At 38.2% G+C, this 16,818-nt stretch overlaps 1 protein-coding gene and 2 long non-coding RNA genes across 3 annotated transcripts in view; 2 read left to right on the top strand and 1 right to left on the bottom strand.

Annotated features, from left to right (window-relative positions):
- LOC134511588 (uncharacterized) overlaps positions 1 to 3,457 on the top strand; it is a 36,563-nt gene extending 33,106 nt beyond the window's left edge. Inside the window, exon 4 of the long non-coding RNA XR_010069913.1 lies at positions 577 to 3,457. This is a non-coding gene — a long non-coding RNA (uncharacterized LOC134511588). The remainder of the gene's footprint in view (positions 1 to 576) is intronic.
- A 5,385-nt stretch (positions 3,458 to 8,842) lies between these two features.
- Positions 8,843 to 12,359, top strand: LOC134511590 (uncharacterized). The gene is made up of 3 exons (XR_010069915.1): positions 8,843 to 8,924; positions 11,424 to 11,560; positions 12,132 to 12,359. It is a non-coding gene; the product is annotated as an uncharacterized LOC134511590 (long non-coding RNA).
- On the bottom strand, positions 9,272 to 15,256 carry PRL (prolactin). Its single transcript, XM_063325806.1, has 5 exons — positions 15,229 to 15,256; positions 13,519 to 13,700; positions 12,993 to 13,100; positions 11,394 to 11,573; positions 9,272 to 9,463 (listed from the first exon to the last, which is right to left on the bottom strand). Exons 1-5 carry the CDS (start codon positions 15,254 to 15,256, stop codon positions 9,272 to 9,274), a joined length of 690 nt encoding a protein of 229 aa, XP_063181876.1.
- Positions 15,257 to 16,818: the final 1,562 nt, after the last annotated feature.

Genomic DNA, 16,818 nt, shown 5'->3' with positions numbered 1-16,818 from the left:
GCTGTGGCGTGTTGGAGGGAGGATGAGCACCGCACAAATTGGGCACCGCACAAATTGGGCACCACACAAATTAGGCACCACGTGCCCTGATGGGCCGTGCTGAGCGTTGTGCTCTTTGGTGAAGGATGGCCGGTGCTGGCAGGGAGCTTCACAGCTGCCTTCTCTTTGTGGAGGTGTGGTACAACTGGCTTAATCCTTCATTGTTTCCATTTTTTCAGCACCTTACCTTGTAGTGGCTGCTTAAAGAAGTAATTTAGAGTTTTGGGTTCTATTCCATCAGGATTTCAAAGTCCATAGGCTTGATGATGTTAAAAAGGGAAGCTCTTTAAAAATGTCCAGTGGGGTGGAAAGGGTATGTTTAATATGTGATCGAAATTGAGTTTCCCGTGAAAGAAATAACCCGTCTGAGGGGACTCGCTGGAGAAATCTTGATAACTTACAACCACTGATAACTGATTGTGAATAGGGAGATATTTGCTAATTTCTAAAGGGAAATAGCTTATGTAGAGAGAAAATAAAAAAGAAAAGAGAGTCCAGTTTCCTTTGATGTAATCCTTGTGTATTTCTGCTTTGTAGGTGCTGGCCACAGGGGCAAGGTTTGGAAGAGTCTCTCTTTTTTTACCCATGATGTTACTGGATCAGATATCTGTTAAATGTCACTTGAAAGTCTGTGTTACTTGACTGACGTGTGGCTATCTCTGGAATTCAAAAAAATACTGTTTTTCAAAAATTGTCACAAAGAACCCTCTTGTGTTCATCATGCTACTTGTTCAGTTGCTACTTATGTTTTCATCTTGAACTGTGTATTGATATACTTTGTACAACATTGCATTTCTCAAAAGCTTTTGCATAGCACATTGTCATACTTACTGTTTTTTTGGTCCTTTTTTTCCACTGCGAAATATTTCTTGAACTGTTGGAGATCCCTGATCAAGGAATATTTTCTCATTAAAGAGAGTATGGCGAAATGACATGCTTCTTATCTACTAAAATGGCAATTTCACTGAAAAATTTAATTTTCTTTCTGAAAATTGTGATTCCAGAATTGGTTTCAATCAATACATGGGAGGAAATCCTGAAGCATTTGATTGGTTTGATTTAGAATGTTTCTGTATTTGTGAGGAGAGAAAAGTTGAAAACAAATGAAAGAGACTTTTCTTTGCTAAATGTCAGCTTTCCTACTACATGTTCATGCACGTAAAAAAATGCATTGCATGTTTGGGGTTTTTTTTAACTGTAAGGAAGTGGGAAATGTAAAAAATAGTTTCTTAAGATGTTTCTAAGTTTATGATATTTTCGGGAATATCTACCTGCTTGTAACTAGCTCTAGGAAAGATGTGCATGTTTATTATATTCTTTTTATGCCTTAATATGTTCAATTGAAATGTGATATACTTTGTATTTCACCAAAAAAAAACCACCAACAAAAAAAGTCTTAGCTTACTGATTTTGGATATGGATTAATATAAAATAAGTTTCTGCTTTCAAGACAACCTTATGAGTGCTGCCTCTTTACACTGTATACACTTACTATGTTGAAGACTAAGTTTAAATATAGTTTGCCCTGGCTACAATCAAATATGTCTAAAAGAAGTCTTGCTCATTGGTTTTAAGGTTAGAACTCAATCAAAACCATCTTTCATCTGTGAAACAAGAAAAAACGCTTTTCATTTTCTCATTTGCTAGAGGGAAGGGATGCCATCCAGAGGGACCTTGACAGGCTTGAGAAGTCTGTCTTCCTCAGGAGGTTCAACAAGGCCAAGTGTAAGGTCCTGCACCTGGTTCAGGGCAATCCCAGGGGCAGGACGTGCAGAGGGCAGGTCCTGAGGGCAATCCTGAGGGCAGCCCTGCAGAGAAGGATTTGAGGATACTGATGGTTGAAAATTTGGACATGAGCCATCAATGTACACTGGGAGCCCAGAAAGTCAGTCACACTGACCACAAACACTGTAGATGTGTGTGTCCTGGGCTGCATAAGAAGAAGCGCGGCCAGCAGGTTGAGGGACATGATTCTCCCCCTCTACTCTGCTCTTGTGAGATGCTACCTGGAATTCTGTGTCCAGTTCTGGTGTGCCCAGAACAAGAAAGACATGGACCTGTTGGAGCAAGTCCGGAGAAGAGCCACAAAAATGACTGGAGGGCTGGAACACCTCTGCTATGAAGAAGGGGAGAGTTGGGGTTGTTCATCCTGGAGAAAAGAAGGCTCTGGGAGACCTTATTGTGGCTTTTCAGTATATAAAGGAAGAGTCTTGTCCTGTAGTGACAAGGAGCAACTGAAAGAGGGTAGATTTAGATTGGTTAAAAGGAAGACATTTCTTAGAATGAGGGTGGTGTGATACTAGAACAGAATGCCCAGAGAAGTTGTGGGTGCCGCATCATCACAAGCATTCAAGGTCAGGTTTGACAGGGCTTTAAACAACTTAATCTAGTTAATGATGTCTCAGCCCATAGCCGGGGGATTGGACTAGATGATCGTTAAAGGTCCCTTCTACCCCAAACCATTCTACGATTCAGTGCATTCTTTGGAGGAGAGCATATGGTGTTTCTTGACCATCTCTAAAATGTGTTGTGCATGTTCAAGACTGTAGCACTATCATTCTACAGCTTCACTCTGCTGTTTTGTCCCTAGTCAGATTTATGCCATGACAATGGATATATAATATTACCCTTAATTTAGGTCAAGACAGAATTCATAATGCCTTTGATAAAGACGCTATACCAGGTATGTCATGCTTTGACACTAAGGTGATGTGCATGATATAAATAATTACACAGGTACCTTTTCCCTCTCAGAGCAGTAGCGAACCTTTTCTTTTTTTCTTTTGTGAGCCACGTGGTGCACAAGGAGGGCTGTCTAGGGGACAGAAAGTGTCTTTTGCAGAACAATGCTACTATCTACCACTGTATTAAAACCTTCAAGATTTGTTTTTTCATGAGTCTCTTTATGTTTTGTATTCACCTAAACCTTACTTTCACTTAGAGGGAGTCTCGAGTGAAAATAAAAATAAATGGGTATCCTAAACTTCTTGCAAACCATTTCTGATGCTTTTGCTTTACGTTTTTCATGGTGCCATCCATCAAAAGCTAATCTCTCAATAAACTCAGGCTGTGCATTGCACTTTCTTCCTTCACATGGCCCTTAAGAGAGCATGGGAGTATTTTCTAATATGATGAAGTATTTTCTAGTACAAGATGATAAAGAACAGAATCTTTTTTATTTTCTCACTTTGGTGCAATGGGGACACAGAAGAACAGATTCCTTGCAAATAACACAAAAGCCATTTTAAAGAATTGCTGAGCTGCTTATTGCATTAGCTTTGACATGAAGACCCATGGTTTCTATTGCATGGGTCTCATGAAGGTACCGTGCAAATCAAATTAATTCAAGTAGCTTTTGTCATATTAAGTTATAGTGCATTTGCTGTAGGTCCAGGATGTTGGAACATCCAAAAGGTTCTGAGGCTTTAGTTAGGCTTGGATAATCATCAAAAGACTTCGAAACTTTTTTGAGCTATATGGACTATTTTTGTCCGTGAAATCAGGCTGGAAATCTCCCAATAATGTCTCCTGGGGAAGATTATTGTTATTTCAATCATCTGGCTAAAGAAAGGGTCTATTGTCATGTATGATTTTTGGACTAATCCTGCAAACCATGCACAGTGCTTTCAAACATGAAGTCAGTAAAAGTAAGCACAATAATGTCTATATATATTTCAGGAATTATTTCTGCCTTAGCAATAGAGTGAAAATAACAACAGAGAGACAAACTGTGTTAGGTACTACACTTTGTATGCTTCTGATTCCTACTTGTTTGAATTATAAGTAAACAGAGCAGGACCTTGCTGGGAAGGGAGTCTTTTTTTCTTTTTTTTGTTCAGTGTTAGTATACAGCAACAATGGTTTGGTTGATGATTGTGGGTCTAGTAATTCTGATAATACTATAAAAAATTTAATATTCTTTAATAAGTTCTGATTTATTTGACCCTGAAAGCTAGAGGGAGGTAGTCATCTTGACAGTGAAAAAAACCTCCATCAGTAAATGGGAATACTTTTAGAGTTAGTAATTTAGTGCACAAACTAATTCTTATTCATTGAGTGCACATGCATGTTATGTATTCTGTATTCTGCTAACTCCTTTGCAACATGTGGTATATGGTACAAACTATATGAGTTTTATAGCTTCCCTGATATGCTAGAGTGAGTGCTCTTAGCATTTTTGATGACTCACACCATCGCTCATGTGAATTAATAAGTGATCTGAACTCTTTAGTGTAACGAACCCTATCATTTATTAAAAAGAGAAAAGTGTTCCCACAATTAGTGTGGTGGTGTTTGACAGGAAAAGTGAATTTTTGAAGGACTACTACTATTTAATATTGTTGGTAAATACTGCTCATTTTTATGCTTGGCAAAGCACTTTCTGGTGGCAGACTGGATAAAAAGTAAAGTGTTTGTTGTAAAAGTGTTCTTTAACAAATTTTACTAGTGTCTATGCTATCATTTTTCAAATGGTCGTGAAATGTAGGAATTCCCAGTCCAAGACATGTCCTTAGAAGTTTTAGTGAGACTCAGTGTCCATAGTAAATAGGAAATGAACATTCATCTATTTATACCTCAGTAGTTTTTGAGCTTCAGAGACCAAGTGTTTCTGTGACCCTGAAAACCTTTCTATAACCTTCTTTCACTTAGTTTGTTACCACTTGCACTGTGTACCAAGGAAGAAAAAGAAGGTGATATGGACTGGCCAATACTGATATAAAATGTACCACTGAATGAAAGAACTTCAGAAATCCTTTGTGAGGAACACAACAAAAAGTTGTTATATCCTGCAATTCTCTTTTGGATGCATGAATTAGAAGGCAGTATACCATGAGAACTTATTCTTCCCAAATCCCAGAATGTTAGCATGAGATTCTAGAGCTTCTTGGGTGATTAAAAGAGCATAAACATGGTGGTATGAAAGACAACTAGTGACAAAGTAAGCAACAGGGTTTGTTTTTTCCCTCAATGCACAATAAAATTATGGATTGAATGGCGGGCTCTGTATTTTCCTTTAAAATGGCTTTGTATTTTCTTTGTGTTCCACAGAATGTGTCCATGGGACCTTAAAAAAAATAAATCAAAGAAAATGGGAGAAGTCTATGAATCTTTTTTTCACCAAAGATAAGGAGTTTGTACTGCTTTGACCTGTATAGAAAAAAGATATAGTTCAGAGGACATTGCGCACCATTACTCATCTGTTTTCATTTCCTCCTCATAGCTGAATACATGAAAGGAAACGAAAAATCACTATGAGAAAACGTACATTTTTAAAATGTTCAGTTATGGGGGATATATCTAAATATAGCCTTAAAATTGCAATGATAGTAGATATTGTTGAAATGTAAGCTGATAGTCATTGAGTTGTTTTGGGAAAAAAAGTTTGAAAACCATGGCTGACATTCTCGCTGTTTTTCAAGACTGATGTTTATTTGAATTTAACTTCCTTCCTAAAGATGGATACGAGCATAAGGAACTCCAAAAAGGTATCATTATGTTTTAAAACTAGTTTTAAGCCTCTTCTTAACACAATATAAACCTATGGATAGTCAGTCTTAAATGTCAATTGAATTGAACATTGAGACTCAGCTTCAGTCTTCAAGATTTACCAAAGTAATTTGCAGGCACAAGTCACTAAGAGCTTGAGACAGAAATAGTTGTATATGTAAACAGCTTTACAGATCAGTAAACCCAGTAATTTCAGTGGGAATGTGTATGCCTGTGATGTTATTCCCATGTATGATTGTAGTATTAGATTTCTGTAGTATATGGATATATACATAAGTATGATTACTGAGTTTACATCTCTGACATAATTTGTTGTTTGTATACATTTCATTTATAATAGGCAGACTCAATTTAAAATGTAGCCCTCAGAGACTTTCTGTTGTTCAGAAATTAAATTTAGAAGATATGTGTGGTATCCCTTATTATTATCCCCTGTTATTAGAATTGTGGATAGCCTTTGAAGTAATATTGTGAAGGTAAACTGTATTGTACAGATAAGTTGCCAAGTTATAATCTCTTTTTTTTCTTTCTTCTGCTAGAAGTTAAACCATCGTAGGCTTTTTGTAGGATCTCAAAAGAATAAAAGAAAAAAAAGATGGTAGAGAGATTATCACATTACTAGTTTAGGCAGGTGATTCCAAGTAGCATATACTGTCAGTAAAATCTTCCCTTTTTGGCTTTAAAATCATCCTCAAAATTATTTCTATTTGCTCCAATGGTTGGATATAGTCCTAGACTCTAGACACAAGTTATGAATAGCAAGTTAGGTTTTTATTTTGCTTATCGCTGTTGCTCTGTTGTGTTCAGTGATAAATGCTCCCGGCCATGAATTGGTTTGAATTTCAAACCATTTAGATTTGGTGTCACAAGGTCTTATCTTAAATTTAGTGCCATCTGTGGAAGCTTGAATATGATTTTCAAAGGGAACAGAACTGAGCCTATATTTCAGCCATGTGGACCTTTCCTTGCCATTCCTATCATTAAGCAGTCTTAAATAAATAGAAGTAAAGAAACCAGCAGAGTTTTAAATATGGCTAATTTGGGTGTTGAACAAATAATTAGAAAACTGATGCTGGAAACCTGAAGTAGTCAGAAGTTGGAAAAAACCTCTTACTGATACCAGTTACTTTCATTTAGGAAGAACACGCTGCTTCTAAATTCAGTTTTGTATGAAATAAGACATTGGCTGTATAACTATTTTTATTGGACAACAGACAATAGTTGCTCAGGTCTTATGAAAGTGCAGTAATTAACAAAATATTAGTGAGATAAGAATGTATTGTTCCTATGAGCAACTGAAAGAAAGAGAGTTGCCAATTGGCCTATATTGTGGCTTGAACATTCAGAGTCTGAAGGCATTGTCCGCGCCAGGGCACTTGCCAAGGAAGGTGTAGCTTTGAATGTGCTCATGAGCTTCGAAGTCTTTCTGTCTCTGTGGCAGCTGTGATGACTCAGAATATTAACCAAATCACTTTTAAATACCCCTTTAGCTAAACAGCTGCAAACCAGAGAGCTTTTCAGTTGCTTAGTTTTCGGGGTTTTTTTGTCCTTCTATCTTTCTTTATGAAATTAGAAACTCATAATTGTACTAAACCAGGCTATAATAAAGCCAGTGCATGCAAGCTTTAAACAATTGTTTTAGCGCTGTAATTTTTAAGCAGCTAATGAAAGTCATTGTTTTAGATCTAGTCATGTAAGTGTAAAATTATGAATGTCTGCCCTATTAATCAAGTTGCTTTTGAATTCTAAAGAGATTCTGAGGTAGGAGTTTACTCAGCGAGACATAATCGTTTTTCCAGCTCAATACAGAGTAGTCCCATTATTCATGTTTTCTTTTGAATAAGAACTCACACTGTAATTCTAAGCACTTGTGATAATTACAAAGGATATTTTTTCTCTTTTTTCACTTTAAAATGCTTTTTTTCCCCCATTGGCATTATAACAGAAAATAGAATATTATGATCAGACTAAATTCTAGTCTGGGCACTTGCATTTTGCTTGGCAAAATTTACCCATTTTCTTCCTTGACTGTGGTGTTGTACAGCTGTGTGTTATTAAACCACTGTTGCATATGCCTCAAGTTTTGTGCATTTCAGGGCTTATGGAAGATGTCAGTTATGACTGTCCAACAAGGAATTTGTTTGCTGTACAGGTGACTTTATATATATTAAAAATGGGCTTAGTGTATACTTATCCAGATAAAGCCTGAGGCAATCAATAATTGAAAACATGAAGAGCTTAAAAGGCCAATATATATATATGTATAAACACACAGGTAATTAGAAACACAAGTATCATTATACCCTTATATAGATGGCTAAAATGAGACCTTTCTAGCAATTGATATTATCTAATCTCTTACATAAATACTTATTGTGGCTGTGCTTATTTTGTTATGGTAATGGGAGGCTTAAGCCCTCAAACCCATCTTGCCTGGTGTTTCACTCTTCCTGCAAGCTGGCTGGACTCTGGAGCAATTCAGTGGGCTTGTCTAGTGGGAAGCCAAACCCACGAGGATCTGACTTGAATTTAAGCTCCTCTTTGCTGAAGCTGTGCGATGAAGCCAAGGCCGAGTTTGTTTATGCCTTACGAAGACAGTATATAGATGTGGTCAATCGCTCCAGCTGCTATCTGGCTTCTTACTTGCTGTGTGACTGTAAGCCAGGTTTTTTTAAAAGTAGCCAATTATTTTGGTCTCTCCAATTTTCCGATGTCTATCCGTAGTGTTTTGAAATGAGTGCCCTAAAAACTTTGAGTGTGACTAAACCCAAAGTGAATGGAGACCTTTCAGGTTTAGGACAGCCGACATCTTAGCTCAGCTAGTGTCTTTTATAGTTTGAAAGATTTCAGAGTAACTGCAACTACCACATCACTTGTGAGGAGTGTGAAGGTTAGGTGGATAGGATATGGATGCCCAGCATTTCCTATTGGGACCTACTGAAACCTGTTGGTTCCTTTGCCCTCACATAGTCATCTCAAATATAATGAGCCTTCCTTTGGAAATGCCTCTTCTCCAAATAGTAGAGACATAGATATACCTGGATCTCTGTCCTTAAAATTCCAGACGTCTCTTCTCTCTCCGTGGACTGCATGAGGAATCAATGGCTATGTTAGCCAGGATGGATTTCTCACCTTTTTCTCCCCTACTCAGACAGTTTTTCTACAGAGTAAAAGCATCAATCCAAGTAGATTGGATTTCAGGCCATACTTTTAACTAAGGGTAGTTTAGTGTAATAGGTAATTAATCTGCTTTTTGATGTCCCTCCTTCCCCCCCCCCCCCTTTTTTTTTGGAGCAGGGGTAAAGAGCAATGGAAGTAAGACGTCCTGTCATCAGTAACTGCAGACTGAGATCCAAAAAGCGAAGCTACTGCTAAAGGTATAAAGCTATTTTTCATTTGCTGATACCACTCAGAGTTATGCGCTTTTGGATTTATTAACATTTTTATTTGTACCTGCATGATCGGGTTATCGCTGAAATGCTACTAGGTGAGGAGATTAGACAGAAAAGTGTATTCTTGTCATACAAGTAATTTATAACATTTTAAAACACCAAGATAAATGGTGCTAAAAGTTGCGGCCAGAATTCACACAAACATGCCTGAAAATTACTGATGATCCCGATACTGTACAGCGCGACTTTTCATAAAGTTTGCAATGAAAAGAGGCAAAGCAACAAGAACACCACGATGAATGATTTCAGTAAGTGATTGGGCCCATGAGTACTTAACAATTGCTATCATGGATTAGGCGGCACTTCAGAAGCTTGAGATAGTTGTCAATTTTGTGGGAATCTCGGCGGAGGCAATGCAGCAGATTGTAAAAGGCAAAGAGTCTGGAGTCCTCATCAGGGAGTTGCAAGGATGGAAGGCCTTCCCACTGAGAGTAAATTTCATTTCCAGTCTCACCGGAATGAACCTAAAGATGCAAAATGATACTGTAATAAATGATGGTGAATCTGACTGGATGTGAAACAGAGCATGTAAAATACTGGCCTTGAGGAACGCTGGTTGCTAGTGTATGGCATGTAAAGTGTTTCCCGTTATGGTTCTCACTATTCTGTATAATGTTCTATATCTTCATGCAGATTTTGAATGGATTTGTCAGATTTTTCAGTTTATTTCCCTAAAATACGTGAAAAGCTTAACTGTGTCAGTAGGGTTTTAAGAGAACTAGTGTGTTAACCAAGGTCCAACAGAATCTGACTTTGCAGAGAAATCAGACCTTCCTTCATGCATGGACTCATCAGTGACATCTCCTTTTGCTTCCTTCCTCTTTGAAATCTTTGTTAGCACTTGTCCTAGAACTTCTTTGTGTGTATCTCCAGCTTTGTCTTGGCCCATCTCTTAGGCAATCTCTCTGATACAGGCAGCTTCAAGAACATCTTACCAGACAAATCTCTCAATCTTCAGATGTACTGTAGCTTAGATTCCATTAAAAAAATAAAAAATGCTGAGTGATACAGTGACCTCTAATGTTAGAAAGCTACGTGTCGGCACTCATGTAGTGAGTTAGTATCTGAGGTGAAGATTGGTTTAGGTCTCCTTGTTTGAAAGAGACAATCATTAATTTTTTCATATCACAGAAATCTGCGTTTCATCGCAGGAAGGCAGTCTGTGCCTCTTGGTGCTTGTGCTTCTTCCTCATTTCCTACCAGTTGTACTTTGTACAAGCACATAGGAGAGGATCTGTGGAGCCTCTATCACTCAGTTTAAGCAACAGGCAAAAAAAGGTAGACCTTCTATGACTCAAAAACATGGTTTGACACTAATGAATTTGCCAGTCTTGTCTTCAACCTCCTTCGGTAAATAATGTGAATGAGAAGATGGTGACAGGGTAACTGTAGCAGCACCTGACTTCTACTGTTATGTTGGATCCTTGCCTGCACAGTTTTTATGCACGGATACGGGATAGAGATGTATTTGATTATGCTGATAAATGCATTTGTGGCCTGGATGGGCTAAGGTTTCTGAGTAAAGAGACAACTGAAAGAGAGAGAGACCATGAGTGATGTGGTGGAAAGTGGTGGATACAGTGATGGTGACACTCTTAATGCTACTCAACTGTTCAGAGGCTAAGCAAAAGCCAGTAAAGTCAGAACCTCTTGTTAACATCTAGCTCACTGACAGAATGATATATTCAGGGACTAACAGAGGCCCCTTTAAAAATAAACAAGCTAGAACTGATTTTATTCAGGAAAGCTTTCAATCAACTACTGATAACAAAGGGTATTCGGGTATGGGTTTTGTCAGACAACAGCCTTCTTGTCTAACCTTACAAGTGTAGGGGGAACCAAGTCAGAGCAGGAGTTCAGAGGAAACAGTATGGTGCGAAAAATGGAAGACACCACGATTACTTTGCTGTATGCCACATCTTTGCAAGAGCCCAGACTTCCAGAACAGTTTTAAACACACTGTCTGTTTCTGAAAACTATACACAATACCTGTATGTGTACAGATGTGTATAAATACGCTAAAACATACATATAAATATGTGCATGTGAAAAATCACAGACACATCCTTAAAAAATCAGGATTGCAAATTCAAAATATTCAAAGACAGAATGACTATTACCAGTCCTGATGATTACACCCTCTCTTGAAGCAGGACTGGGAGTACGCTGGAATGTTCTATACCAGTCACATCACACTGTCTCTTTAGAAATTGCAAGACAGCAGAAAAAAAAGAAAGCTGAAAGAAGAAAGATGAAAAGTTCTCATATTCAGCTATCTTGGCTCCCTTTTCCCCTCACATCTACTGTTTCCTGATCCAGGTAGGGAGCACTTGTCACTGTATATGTCTTCCTTACAGCAACAGGCTGGAAGGATGTTAAGGACCTAATACTTACCCGCCCAACTATTTTCTCCATTCCTTCTAGAAGCCGCTTGTTTTGTTCTTCAATCTCTACAGCCTTCCAGAGGATGGTGTCTGGAGCTTCTTTGATTCTTTGTACTTCAGAGGCCAGATGGATCAGGGGATCATTCCAGGAGCGCAGCACTCCCAGTACTAAATTCAGTAAGTCTTCATGCTGCTCACCCACATTAACAAAAGGCAGTTAAAACAGGAAGGCTAAACACTGGCAGCGTTAGGAGGCATTTAGAGCCGTGTCCTCAGATATAATGATTTGGGAACTTATTCCAGGTCCTACCACTGAATGCGTCCTGTAGCCCTGTCTTAGATACCTCTGTGCAATTGCATTTTTTGAAGTTTGTCATTGCTGTCATCATGTTTTACTATATTGGCACAAGCAGTTATAGTATTGTAATGGAAAATATCATTGAACGCTTTCCACTTTAAAAACTAGCAAGCACAACAGTGTTTCATCCCTGTGAAAAGAACAGGACTCCTTATCTGATTTTTGAGGAACATTTTAAAATCCAATGATTTTTTTTTTAAAAAGTTTAGTACTGAATGGAAAGTGCACATTATGGTAAGCCAAAACAGCTTTTATTACCTCTATGTAACTCGTTCTGAACAATGGTGCTTCCAGCAATAGCTCTGGTTTTAAAAATTATCCTTTCTTATAGGTAATAAAAATTCATAAAGCTTATGGTTATGGTATATTCAACCATTTTTTCTTTGCCAGGTGCACTGAAGCTGAACACAGCCAGGCTTGTTACGTACCGAGGGCTGTGCCAATAGAATTGCTGAATTATGCACTGAGAAGATGGCAATACCTGGGATTGCAAGGATATCACCACCATGAAACTGATAAAGATTTCTCCCTGGCACACCCCCGTTCATACACCTGTGCTTATTTTTTCTCCACAGTATTTTCAAATAGTATCTGTGATCCTAGGCTGAACGAGACCATCTTCCCTTAAGTTTGTAATTATTAAATTAATGTATGTAGCGTGTTTCTCTTTACAAGTATTTTGCAGTATTTCGCATTGCAGTCTTTGTGTTTGGATGATGATGTGACCGCATTTACCTACTGGTAACAGCAAGAATATCTATTTAGCATTTGTTTAGTAATGTCAGTGTTTTCGGTTACTAGAAAACTATTGACCTGTGCCTACATACAGTATTCACTATATAGACAATGTGTTTTTATGTTTGTTAATATAATAATTGTCTGTGAGGTGTTTTAAGATAATGTTCAAAGGTTGTAGTGTTCTCAGTACTGTACAAACACGGTAACTGGCATTGCTCCATGAGGTTATATTGTAATTGGAAATAAGATGCAGTGACTGAATGTAACATACAGGAAGAGGAAGGGAAGATGAAAATTACCGGTACTTATATATTCTGTATAGTCTGTAACTTATTATCAGCAAATGTTAAATCAACTTTTCTTGGCTTTTTGGTGCTTTCCTCTTCCTGGCTTTTTTATTCTGATTGAGCTGATTTCCCTCCCTCTCTGCTGCCTCTCTATTCCTTAACCCTCCCATTTCCCCCCCTTCCCCTGTCCTGTTTCACACTAAATGACATTAGAAATGGGACTTACATGAATCTGCTGAGCTTGTTCCTTATCTTCAGGAGTGGTTAAGGAGGAAGTGTGGCACCCATTAACAGCTTTTGTAATAAAACCCCGGCCCTGAGCGTAGCGTTCGTCCTGCAGATCAGCAAGGACAGGCATTATTGAAACAGATAAGTAAGAGGAGCTTCAGTTCAAACACTGTGTTATAACTAATTGTTGTTCCATTGCTTTTACTTATCACTACTTTTATGCTGCAAAGGTCAAAAGTTTCTGGTGAGTCTTTAGAGCGAAACTGTCACCCAGCAAACACAAACTTGTCCCACAGATAAAGAATGATGGGGAAAACGGTACCTTTTAATGGAAGCATTGGGGATCTTAGCAACGGTCAGGACTATACAGAGATTTGGTCACCACTGGGACTGTCACTGTCTGTGCAGCAGTCATATTTATTTACTTATTGAAGGATTTAATATGGTAACATACGTGTGTGCTTAGAAAGTGTTAAATTGCATTTTTATATTTTCTTGCTCTCAGGAAAGGGCAGGGTACTTACAAATTCATTGAATATTTCTGAAGAGAGGAAGTGGATGTAGTGTGAAAGTTTAACTGCTCGGTCAAAAAGTTCCCCAAGGGAAACTTGGCAATTGACAGATCCATTGGGGCAGATTGGCAAGGAGGTCACTCCTTCCTTTGTCAGGAGCATGTTGGACACCAGAAGAGCGACCAGCAACAAACCTGTCCAGGTTTAAAAGAAATCAAAATGAAATCACGTTGACTTGTACGGGCATTTAGAAGTAGCTGTCAGAGTCAGCTGCTGGGTGATTTTGACTGTCCTGTCATGTGGCTCAGAGTACCCCCACTACTGGCTGCTGAAAATCATTGGACCAGGGAAGCACTGTAATTCTATTATCCTTTCTCCCCTCTGTCATCCTGACTGTATAGCAGAGACCGCTACAGAGTTTGAGGAGACAAGGTAACCTGTGTTGCAGTATACACTGTATTCAGAAGTCTCTTACTATTGTGCCTGACTTTATTATATAGTGATAAATGGAAGGAAAAATCAAACTTCTTCACAGTGTAAATACAGATACATAATTATATTTGCACAGATATATAAGTTTGGAAAATAGATTGATTGGTCTTTTTTTTTCCCTTTTTTTTTTTTCCTCTTCCCATAGATGCTTTTTTTCTTTTGCAAACATTTGGAGTTTAAATCAATTTTGTGGGAGGGTGGTTAGGTCACTCTCTTAAGGTTTTGATTGTCCTGGGAGTTCCTTCAGAAGATTTCCAGCAGCTGTGCTGCTTTGCTCTTTAGAGTTTAACCCTAAATTGCCTACTGCTAAGAAATCAGAGAGAACTTTTGTCTTTTCTCCTGAGTTTCTGAAACTGATACAGAGGACTTCTCATTATCTAAACCACAAAACCTCATCTGTTTAAAACTTTTAATATTAACTCAACGGAGTCGAGTTTTTATTTCGTGAAATAAAATATGCACAGAAAAACAATAGAAAAAATTAAAAGCAAATATTTGGTAAATGAATGAACCTATTCAAAGAACGCTGTTCTGCGCTCTGAGAGTTTTAGTTCTGGAAATTGTCTTGCTACCTGTATTAGTTCACTAAACTTAATTTAAATGCCAAATTAAAAGGTACTCCATAAATCAGCAGAGCTGCCCGTAATGTTATCATGCGATAAGTTTCTTTCTAGCTCTAAATTCAAGAAAAGTGTATTTACACAATATTGAAGTAAGCCTTCCTCCTCCCCCATGAACAAGGTACATGCCGCACGCTGCAGTTAGGAAAGTGCTCTAGGGAACAATTCTATGAATAAGAAAACCTGAGACTTGTTGGCTTAGAAAATTGAAGATGGTTATGAAAACATTCACTTCAAAATTACTGCATCACTTCTAGACTTGTGGATAATGACTTTTAGTCATTGCCTTCTAAGTGGTGTAGCAAAGCAGTCTGGATCCAGTCTTTCGTATGCAGGTGTCACATCCCTCAAGCCAATTTTCTGTGACACTGCCCAATGCAAAGGTTGTCTTAGGAGACAAAAGACTGAGTAAAAAAAGGATCAAGCTGCCTTCTAATTCCAAGCTTTGGACACTAGACATTTGAGGTGGAGGCAGGTTTCACCATTCCTGGAAGACTCAGTGGCTGGAAGACCTCAGTTTCTAGAGCTCTTACATTTCAGTTACTTCCTAAATCAATCTAAATTTAAAGAAATATAAAAGTTATCAGCAAGTGAATGGCAAAAGTCTTACCTTGCAGTGAAGCCCCCTTGTTGCTCATGGTGGGGATCCTGTATGATGGCTTGCTCTACCAGAAGGAAGTCTCAATACTTGCTCTTACCCTCTGCACATGCCACTTTTATACGCGCCATCCAGTGTCCATTTTGCATACATTCAGCAGGTCGTGGAGTTTACCTCGATAATTACAAACATCAAACTGCCTTTCTTCCACATTCATATTCAGTATTTTTTGGTTTTTTATTTTTAACTGTGAGAGGGAATTTCATTAACACGTTCAGCTGTGGGATCCAAAGTGTGGTTGGATGAAGGGAGTGCCAAAATTTTGCCCTGAACAAGGTGCAAGTGCCATTGATGTAGAAAGCTCCAGTTGTCAATTCTGAGACAGGTATTTTCAATGCTTCTGGCCAGCTGTTCCCCCTCCTCACAACTGTCTTCTCATCCTTCCTTTTTTCTTCAGCCATCCAAGCTTGCTTATGTTAAATTTCTGGCTATTTGTGGGTGGCAAACAATATTTTACAATGTCCACAGTTAAAGAAACAGCATAAATTGTACTGAAATTTATCCAGAGAAAATGAATGGAGGCTCCTGGAAAGACAGGTGACTATCTATAAAGGTATAGATATGATATTCTGGGTATAGAGCTGCATACAGTTAAAAGAGATACTAAACAGCACAAATCATAATATAACTGATCCTTGGTCTGAGAGATGTTTAGAAAAATGGGGGCAGTTCTTATATTAAAAAAGTAATAATTTGCAACAATCAAAGAAGAAGTTATATATTTACTGTTTAATCAAAAATGTTTCATGAATAAGTCAGCATCATTAAAAAAAAACCAACCAAAGAAAAACCCTCTACAAAACCATGAGATTGTTTCCTATACTTGAAAACTCTCTGCGTAGAAGATACGCATTTACACCATAGGCAAAACAGATGCTGTCGTAATCAGTGGGATTTGTTTCCAGATCTATGTGCCTGTGGTAATCTACAAACTAGCCTCAGCAGGTTGGTCCTGTTTTCTTCTTGTGTGAGGCTCATCTGTATGAATGTGTTAGCAAATGTCTAATCTCTCATCTGTTTCTCAGGTCCGTTTACCCATGAAAAGACTTTCCAAATTGGATATTTTAATGAATAATGTATACAGTATTAATGAATTTTCTTGCCTTTAGACAACTTGTTCTGTACTTGTGGAACAGGTATGTACGTAACCCCGAATCCTTCATTATTTCATAACTATGGACGTGATTCTGGAAGCAGTGATAAGCAAGGGAGAAGAAAGATAGAGAGTTCAGGGAGTAAACCGTGGAAGGCATCCCTTGGGAAGGAATAAAAGGAGTTGCTTCAGCAATAAACCAGAACTGGTAGCAAGTGGTCTACACATCTGCAAAGTTCTAGAATGATTGCTAGAACACTTTGTTCTGCTTTGAGGTTGGATCTTGTTTGGAAATTGAGGCTCTGCTGAGTAAATGAAGCAGTTGTTGCCTGCAGCAGGGAAAAGTGGCAATCTGATGAAGGCAGTAAAATTAGAATAGAGCCACAGCCAAAACTCTAGAATGGATGGAAAAAAACCAACTGTCTTCTAAACCACCGCCACATGGCTTA

This window comes from Chroicocephalus ridibundus, chromosome 2, assembly GCF_963924245.1.
Source record: "Chroicocephalus ridibundus chromosome 2, bChrRid1.1, whole genome shotgun sequence".
Lineage (NCBI taxonomy): Eukaryota > Metazoa > Chordata > Aves > Charadriiformes > Laridae > Chroicocephalus > Chroicocephalus ridibundus.
This window is presented reverse-complemented; position numbering and strand designations above follow the sequence as displayed.

Coding starts and splice junctions, on each gene's coding strand:
- PRL (XM_063325806.1), bottom strand. CDS start 15,256: ATGAGCAACAAGGGGGCTTCACTGCAAG. Junction 13,101..13,518: donor CAGAAATATTCAATGAATTT/GTAAGTACCCTG, acceptor GCTGATCTGCAG/GACGAACGCTACGCTCAGGG. Junction 9,464..11,393: donor TGGAGAAAATAGTTGGGCGG/GTAAGTATTAGG, acceptor TTGCATCTTTAG/GTTCATTCCGGTGAGACTGG.